Consider the following 9,064-nt stretch of genomic DNA (forward strand, 5'->3'; position numbering starts at 1 on the left):
CTCTCTCTCTCTCTCTCTCTCTCTCTCTCTCTCTCTCTCTCTCTCCTCTCCTCTCCTCTCCTCTCTCTGTGACTCACAGATGCAGTAACTTCCAGAGGCAGGGCATGCCTGTGACCAAAGCTCATGGCATCACTTGGGTGCAAGTTCTAGAGAACTTTTCAAATCTTTCAGGCTATGATCTTGCTGGATGTATTAATTTACATTCCTGGTGATGATCACTAATAATAGCAGACACAGAACAGCTATGAGTTGCCAGCTATGAGCTGCCAGACACAGCTTAAGCATTTTACATACACTATAACTTGAGCCTCACCATAACACCATGATTGTGAAGTAGATCTGCCCTGTTTAGCAGTTGAGTAGCTGAGGCACAGCCTAAAGGATAGAAGCTGAACCCAGGCAGGACAGCATCAATGCCCAGGGTACTTGCCAGATACCAGAGTCCCACTCAAGAGTGACATTGATATGTTCACTGCCGGTATTAGCCACCATAAATAGTTACAATGTGGGTCTTCCCATCCCACATTGTAGCAAGAATCTTTGTCATGAACTTCCCCTCCCCATGAGTCCCAGGACACAGTCCTGTGGCTAGTTACACTCTTGGTGACAACATACCACTGGATGATAAAAGGTTGAGGCTGGTCAGTTCAGTCCACTGTGGTCCCATCTTGCCTCTTGGGCTTGTCACTTCCACATGGCCTGCATAGAGTAAAGGAATTGACACTTGCCCAGACCACACCCTCCCACTAATACTCAAGATATACTTTGTTCCCAGGTATTTATGAGAGTGATGATATCAGCGCCATCGTATCTGAGATAGAAAAAGCCCTCAACTACTCCCAAAAGGTATGCCTTGGGCTTGGGTTTAAACATGTACAGTTCTTGCCATGGCTGTTGCAACAGAGTACTTTGAATCAAAAAGGCATTTATACTTCTGTGCTCCCAGAGCTGTGTTCCTTCAGTAGTCTATGAATAGAACCCTTCATTATTGCATCCCTTTAGAGTTGGGAAAAAGCAAAATCGTGTTGGATGCTTATTATAAATGGCATGGAAGATTTCTAAGACTACTGTAGTAGGAGAGAATTCAAACACAAACACAGACACCACAGAAAGAGCTAGGAATATGTACCAAATGAGCAGTCAATGGATGGAAAATCAGTACAGGAAAGTTGATTAGGCAGCAAGGGTGCAGAGGCTCTTGTTAAAGGCAGACCCATGACCTAGACCTCAAGGAGGAGCAATTCTGAATGGATATCAAGGGGAGAGTGACTTTTGCTGAACTTACTTAGCACCAGTCTTTGCTAAAACTAGGCTGAGATGGCCAAAGTGGAGGCCTGGTCAAGAAGATAACTCCAAAGTTTGGTTTATGACTATCCGTGGGCATTCCTCAGCTATATGAACATGGTCTAACATATACCTCCAACTGCACATGGCTGTCTGTCATCTGTGTGTTGGTCTTTACTTTCTCACAAGAACTCTAGCTGTATTAAATTGAAAGGTCCATCCTCATCCAATATGACCTCATCCTGACTTCCATTTCCACTTCAGCTGCAAAGACATTATTTTTAAGTAAGGTCACATTTGCAGTCATCAGGAGGTCACTATGCAATTAGTGACCTCACAAATCAGCCCACACCAGCTTCCCTCTCTGTGTCTAGATCCACTTACAGCCAAGGCTTCAGATGGAACATGGGGGTTTCCTGTCTGTCACTGGATTTTGACCTATATGCTGTAGATTCTGGCCTTGGTTGAGTTCCTTCAACACATCCAGCCGCTTCCTAATCTCAGTCTTTGCACCTCCTCTGTTCTCTGCCTGCTATTCCTTCCTAGGTCATCCATGGCTTGCCCTTTGTTACTCAGAATTCATTTTAAAAGCCCAGTGGTGATTGCCCACAACTTTAATCCTTACATTCGGAAAGTAGAGGCAGGCAGATCTCTGAGTTCGAGGCCAGTCTGGTTCTCACAGCAAGTTTTAGGACAGCCAGGGCTACATAGCAAAACCCTGTCTTGAAAAAAACCAAAATCAACAAAACAACAATAACAACAACCAAAAAAAAAAAAAAAAAAAAAAAAAAAAAAAAAAAAAAAAAAAAGAAAAAAGAAAGAAAGAAAGAAAGAAAGAAATATAATTTAAAAACTACTTCTCCAAATGAGATTTTGAGTAGTCTAGGTGAAATTAGAAAGATGGGAAGGAACCATCATGCTAGGAGCAATGAGAATCAGGGGAACGATCAGGTGAACATTTAAAGATGAAATACAGATTTACACCTGATGGAGCCTACAGGGTGAAGGACAGGAAGCAACAGAAAGAAGTCTCCAAGGTCTTTTCTGGGGCAACTGGTAGACAATAGTGTCATTGACAACCAAAAGAGAATGTAGGAAGGCTGTGATGGGTGCAGAGGGTGAGGCTGAGAGAAAGGTGAGCTTGCCTGTGGAGATTGAAAAATGAGGATGGCCTGAAGGCAGACGGGAGAAGATAAGGGGTAGAGATAGAGATCTGAAGCAGTTCTAGCCTGGGATAGACAAGGAAGTTATAGGGCCCCCTTGGTCAAGCCAAGGGAAGGATCTGTGAAGGTCTCACCCTGCCTGAAACGTTAGTTCCTGCTATTTCATAGACTGACTTATCTCCACAGAGGACTAGAGCCATACTTGGGTGTGTTCTGTTCCTCTGTGGCTGCTGGGTCAGTGGACTGGTGGCTCCCCAAGCATGCCTTAGCTCATCTGGGGTCTGCAAATCTCTGGCTCTTAAATGCAAACCATCATATTCTCACCCCTAACACACTTATAAGATATTAGTGGACAATAATACCCTAACCCCACCTTCTTTTGTTGGATATGTGCTTATGTTCAAAAGTGTTCTCTGGTGCTCTAAGTGTGAAATAGTAGAATAGCTTTTGGGAAGCTGAGAAACTATTAGACAAAAAGAATAAGCATTCCACTGCAATTCTGCCAGTATCTGTGTTGGTACTGGAATATGGTGAGCTGACTGTGTGGCTGAACATGGGTTTTACATGCTAGCTTGCCCAGGCACCTGGAGTTGACTTGAAGCTCTTCCATTAATAAGTAGTGTGGCCTTGGGTAAGAACCTTGAACGGAGTTTTGGTTTCCCTATCAGTTAAGCACTATCTTGGCTTCTTTATCAATGTGACAAATATTTTAGAAAAACCAAGATAAGGGAAGAAGAAATTATCTTAGCTCCCAGCCTCAGAGATTTCAGCTCATAGCTAGTTCCTTGACTGTTGACCCGAGGTAAGTCGGAGCATCCTGGTAGGGATGTAGGTGAGGCTGAGCATTATGGTGGGGATGTAGGTAAAGCTGAGCATCATGGTGGTAGATGTGTCTGGAACCAACCAACTGATTTTGTGACAGGCAGGAAGCAGAGAGGGGAGAGCAGACAGAGGTCCAGTCCAGTTCCCAAGGATCTGCCTCCTCCTTCCAGCAAAACCCCTCTTCCTATAATCTCCAGAAACTCTCAAAGAAGTACAGAGGACCATGCATGAGCTTGTATTTCATGTAGAAACTTGGTATAAAGTGGTATCATGTCTTGTTGGCCTGAGGGCTTGAAACTCCGAACATTAATTTTCCCAGTTTCCAGTACAATAAAGAGGTCCTTATTCTCCATAAGATTAACCCACAGAACTCTTAGTCCCAAACTGTATTCTCTGGGCAGAAAGAAGCATCAAAAGGCTTCTGTCCTGCTGCTCATGAGTATCTATCTACCTACAGTTGCCAGTGGGCTCTAACCACGCAATTCTCATTGCAGTGTGCCTTCCTTGTGGCCTCCCTGAAAAACCATTCAGGAAAAGAACCGGAAAGTGGAGCCCTTGAGAAAGACAAGCCAAGGACTCCGCAGCAAAGTCAAGCCAAGAAACTCTATCCTCCCAAGCCCACAGCCCCCTCGGTGGCCAGAATGGTTTGACACCCTTCCCTAATAACACACAGAGGATTTTTTTCCAGTTTGTCTCCTTGTCTTTCCTAGATCTCAAAAGGATTGAGCCAGGCCCCAGGGCTAATACTGGTAGGGGCAGAAATTCGTGGAGGGATGTTCCATGGGAGCCACTGAAAAGAGCACCTGCCTCTTAGTTTAAAGGGGGCACCTATGTTCTCCCACTCTCCTGTGCCTTTGGTTATGCCTATCTCAGCTTCTCTTCCTAGCCTAGTCCTAGGGTCTCCATGGAAATACACTCACCTCCTCTGCATATGGTAGCTTGACCTGAAGGATTTGTAGTGTAGGGAAGGAGTAAGGTCACTAGTAGGATTTGTTCCTGGAGACCAAGCTTAGCCGGGGGCAATGATGGGATTCTCATATTCCACCGAAGCCTGCTGGGGAATATCTTCAGTCACAACCATCAAACAGGCCTGCATAAAATACTCCTTACTAAGTGGTGAGGGGCCTTCTAGGGGGATGACCTTCATGAGACAACACTGTGAGCAAAACAGTCAGTGAACCTGAGGGCTGTTCAGCAGATTGCTGAATGAGCCACTTGTGAACATGACACATTTCAAAATGGGGAAGTCTATCCCAGGATGTGTAGCTTACTCATGGGGCTGCATTTCCAAGGCTTTTCCTGGATTCACTCGAAGAAGTCCAATAGCCCAGACTCATCCCTACCCCTCTTAATATCTCCCAGAGTGGGACTCTGGGAGAACCTAAGAATCTCAGGGCCTTCCTCTAGGACCTTCAGTGGTTCAATATGAGAAGGACTAGGCTACAGCATGGCTTCCATTGGGCCCTCCTGATAGGCTAGGCATTTCCTGCAGTGATAACATCTATGCCCTTTCCACCACAGATCACAAAAGGGTCCTGTTGCTGGCCTGGTACCTCGGGTGACTTTATTAAACTATTACTACATTCTACTTGTGCCTAGTAAGGAAAGAATTCCTTACTGAGGGGCCCAAGAGGATATAGAAATGTCAGGCAGAGTGGTACATGCCTTTAATCCCAACACTTGGGAAGCAGAGGCAGGTGGACCTCCATGAGTTCAAGGCCAGACTAGTCAACACATCGAGCTCAAGGCCAGCCAAAGCTGCATAGTAAGACTCTGTCTTAAAACAACAACAAAAATACAGCATAGAAGTTACCTAAATGGTTGTTTGTCATACTGGAGGTCCAGAAATTCTAGTCCAGTAGAAACAGAAGCAGGAAACTAGCAAAGAATATTCTGGCAAATAAACAGTGGCTCTCCATTGTGCTTTCATAATATACTCATGAATGCACACAGTCATACACCTTTTCTCTCCCAAACCCGGAGTCCCCTGTGAAATCTGCTGCAGAAGGTAGGCCAAACGTGCCTGAAGTACTAACTCCCTTAGGTCCCTCCCTGTGAATGTTGTTGATTGGCAGGTTGGGGCCACGGTGACTAGGGAACTTCCTACCTGAGGCAGCAGGCCTCTGATGGGTAAGATGGCCTGTTTTCTAGACCATTAAAGATGGCCTGGATGGAGAGACAAGCTCCCAGCTGAAAGCTCTGAAGTGTCACCCCCTCAATGGTGAAACAAGGGTCTCTCCAGGTAAGGTGTGGCAGTGGACAGGCAGGGGTAGAGAGTCAGCTGAGGTGTGAGTTAATATTGAAAGTGATCACCTACATGATAGTGAGATGGACTGGGTGCCTGCCCCTCAGCCAAGATGCTTCTCATAAAGCCTGTAGCCATCCGCTCTCTACAGCCAGTTCCCTATTTGCTGAAGTTACTGAGTTCAGGCCCAAAGGGGTTCATCAAGAGAAGCCATAGCTATCTTTTATGAAGGTACTCCCTTCATAAACCTGGGGCTATGAGTCTTCATTTTGAAGAAAAGGATTTATAGCAGTGTGGTTGGTGGCAGTGAGCCCAGGAACCTTCACTCTGATCCTTATTAGCTATTAGCTCACCTGTAAGCTGGGGGACTATAAGGAAGCTGTACAAGGGACACCAAGCACTTAAACACTGTGTCCAGGAAACATCAGGATTTAGTGACAGTAGCTCCAGCTATCACTGGTCCAGACAAGGCCAAGGAACCTGAGATGGGAGCCAGGAACCTGAGATTCCCAATGTCTAGGGTGGATCTTAGCTGAAATTGAGGTAGCCAAGCAGCATAGCTTCATCAATGGGACCTACAGAATTGCCCAACCAACAACTCAGATGTCTTCCAGCTGCAGCCCAACCTGGGAAAGAAGAAATGGTGGGACAGAGGACGAAAGCCAACCCCAGAGCAAAACCAAGGCTCCTTCTGTTCTACACAGAGTCTGGGAATAATGTGGGTAAGCTAAAGCCAACGTGTGTGAACAGCTCCTGGCCCTGGGCAACCTGGTGAGGGTAGTAGCCCTCTCCAGCTACCCCAAGGCCTCTGCCTCTGGAACAGGCCCATCCTTAAAGTTCTCCCAGCCAGAGAAATGACCATGCAGCTTCTTGCTGTTGGCGCAGAATGAGAAAACTGAAAGTGGAGTCTCAACTGCCCTTAGAAACACTGGTGCCTCCTAGAAGAGAGGCAGTTTCCTGAGCCCTGAGGACAATGAAGAGAGGAATAAAGATTTCCTTCCCTAGGCCTGCTATCTGGTACCTGTGTTACTTGGTTTTCTTCTCTGTGTAACAAAATACAAGCAAAAGCAACTAAAGAAAGGGTTTATCTGGGCTCTTGATTTGATGAGATCTAGTCCACCCTGGTGGGGAAGTAGAGGGAGAAGCTGTCTGGTAGCAAAGACACAAGACTGGGCCCACAATTAGGAGGCAGAGAAAAAGGAAGGCTGGTGTTTCTCTTCTCCCCATTTCCTTTATGTCATCCAGAACCTCAGCAGTGGTGTCAGCCGGTTCAGAGTGGGTCTTCCCTCCTCAAACCTCTCTGGAAGTTCCCTCAAAGATACCTGCAGGGGCATGTCTTCTAATTCCAGTCGATTTGATGATGGAGATTAGCCACCATAGTACCCATCCTAGCTGGACTCCTTGCTAAACGGAGAAAGGGAACCCTGAGCAGCCCACCCCACCCTCATAATTTTCCTTCTACATCTTCAGCAAATTAGACTGAAATAATTTGACTTGCAGGGAAATTGACATGAGAAAGGGGGAAAGGGAGAGACAAATCCATGTTAACACAGTGGCATTTCTCCTAGGCTCTGTGTACAAGAGATACACTGAAGGAAAATCTGTTAGAAGGATTAACTCTTCCATTGAGCTGCCTGGGAAGGACACTGTTTGCTCAAGTCAAGAGGTATTCACTTGTGCATATCAGCATGTGCTCTTAGTAATCTCTTCTACCAACCATATCTTCCAGGAGGGTGGGCATACTTGGAAGAGAGGGCAAATGTGCTGAGAATGCCTGCTTACTGTGGCATAAGGGGTAATAACACTAAGTTCAGAAGAGTCTGCACCAGAGAGTAGTGGCGCACGCCTTTAATCCCAGCACTTGGGAGGCAGAGGCAGGTGGATTTCTGAGTTCGAGGCCAGCCTGGTCTACAGAGTGAGTTCCAGGACAGCCAGGGTTACGCAGAGAAACCCTGTCTCGAAAAACAAACAAACAAAAAAAACACAAACAAACAAAAAAAGAAGAGTCTGCTTACCTCCTAACTGGGTTGCCTTGGGAAGCCACATAACGACATTCAGTCTCACTGTGTAAAATGAAAAAAAGCTGGGCCCAGTGGTGTACACTTTTAATCCCAGCACAGAGGAGAGAGAGACAGGATCTCTGTGAGTTCAAAGCCAGCCTGGTCTACACGGCAAGTTCCATGACAACCAGGGTGGGCAACATAGACCCTGTCTGTCTCCAAAAGAAAGAGAGAGAGAGGGAGGGAGGAAAGGAGGGAGGGAGGGAGGGAGGGAAGAAGAAAGAAAGAAAAAAAGAAAGAAAGGAAGGAAGGAAGGAAGGAAGAAAGGAAGAAAGGGAAGGAAGGGGGAGAGAAAAAGAGAAAGAAAGAAAAAAGATCAAAAAATAAATAAAATGAAAACAAATCACTCATTTAGGCCTGACAGTATTTTATTCTACAGTGGACAGCCACTTGCAGGCTGAAGAGACTGAGACTGGAGCTCTCCAAATGCCTTGGTCCCAAATGTAGATATCAAAAGTCAGTACAAGGGCCGGCACTGGCTGAACACTGCACTCTCTTCCCCAGTATAGAGATCAATGTAAGTCACAATGTGGTGTTCTTCATTCCCATTCCTTCCTTACCTTTTGTCAGCTGCTAGTGGCAGAGAACATCAGGTGACACTGACTTCCATTCCTGCTTGGATAGCCTCACTCCCTGAAGCAGGACTTTCCTCAGTTGATGGAAATTATAGAATTCTGATAGAAAAAAAAGCCAATTCCCCAGGGTCTGAGACCACACTCTGGAGTAGATGGTAAGGCCTAGAAGCAGGTGTTAAGCTCTCAGGCCATGCTGAAGTAGTCACTCCAAAGTATAGGTACCTGTCTCTTTTCTATCAATGTGATGAGAAACTATAACCAAGGCCACTTTGAGGGGAAAAAGTCTATTTGGGACTTACAGTTTCAGAGGGTTAGAGTCCATGACTGTTGTAGTGAGAAGCATGGCAGCAAGCAGGCAGGCAGTAGAATGATAGCTGGGAGTTTACATCTTGATCTGCAGGCATGAGGCAGAGAGCTGAATAGGAATGGCATGGGCTTTTAAAATGTTTTTTTTGTTGTTGTTGCTTTTTCGTTTTGTTTTGTTTTTAACTTTTATTGCATTATGATGAGAAAAGTTACATGATTTCAATTTATCTGAATTTGTTAACATTTAAAAACATATTTTAAGTAACTAGAATTAAATCACATTCTTGTTTTCCCTTTGTACCCCAACTCCTCCCAGAGACCCCCCTTCAATACCTACAATATCTTTTTTGTTATATTCCTTAAAATTTATAAAATATTATAACAATAAAAATAAATATTATAAAAGTTGTTTGATATAAAACAACAATCAATTTAACAGTCTTATGTAAATGCTCATCTACAGCAATAGTGGAAATACATTTTTCCCAATATAACTCCAAATATATTAACTATATTTTGTTTTCTCCATCTACGATAATTAAGAGTTTTGCTGGGTATAGTAGTCTCGGCTGGCATTTGTGTTCTTGTAGGGTCTGTATGACATCTGCC

General features: G+C 45.0%; 1 protein-coding gene across 1 annotated transcript in view; it reads left to right on the plus strand.

Annotated features, from left to right (window-relative positions):
- Window positions 1-9,064, plus strand: part of Vwa3a (von Willebrand factor A domain containing 3A) — a 133,669-nt gene that overhangs the window by 113,282 nt on the left and 11,323 nt on the right. Inside the window, exons 21-26 of the mRNA XM_031388141.1 lie at window positions 776-846; window positions 3,764-3,913; window positions 5,421-5,511; window positions 6,129-6,236; window positions 7,083-7,180; window positions 7,954-8,091. Of these exons, the coding sequence (XP_031244001.1) occupies window positions 776-846; window positions 3,764-3,913; window positions 5,421-5,511; window positions 6,129-6,236; window positions 7,083-7,180; window positions 7,954-8,091 (656 nt within the window). The remainder of the gene's footprint in view (window positions 1-775; window positions 847-3,763; window positions 3,914-5,420; window positions 5,512-6,128; window positions 6,237-7,082; window positions 7,181-7,953; window positions 8,092-9,064) is intronic.

The sequence above is a fragment of the Mastomys coucha genome, unplaced genomic scaffold, assembly GCF_008632895.1.
Source record: "Mastomys coucha isolate ucsf_1 unplaced genomic scaffold, UCSF_Mcou_1 pScaffold21, whole genome shotgun sequence".
In the NCBI taxonomy this organism is placed as follows: domain Eukaryota; kingdom Metazoa; phylum Chordata; class Mammalia; order Rodentia; family Muridae; genus Mastomys; species Mastomys coucha.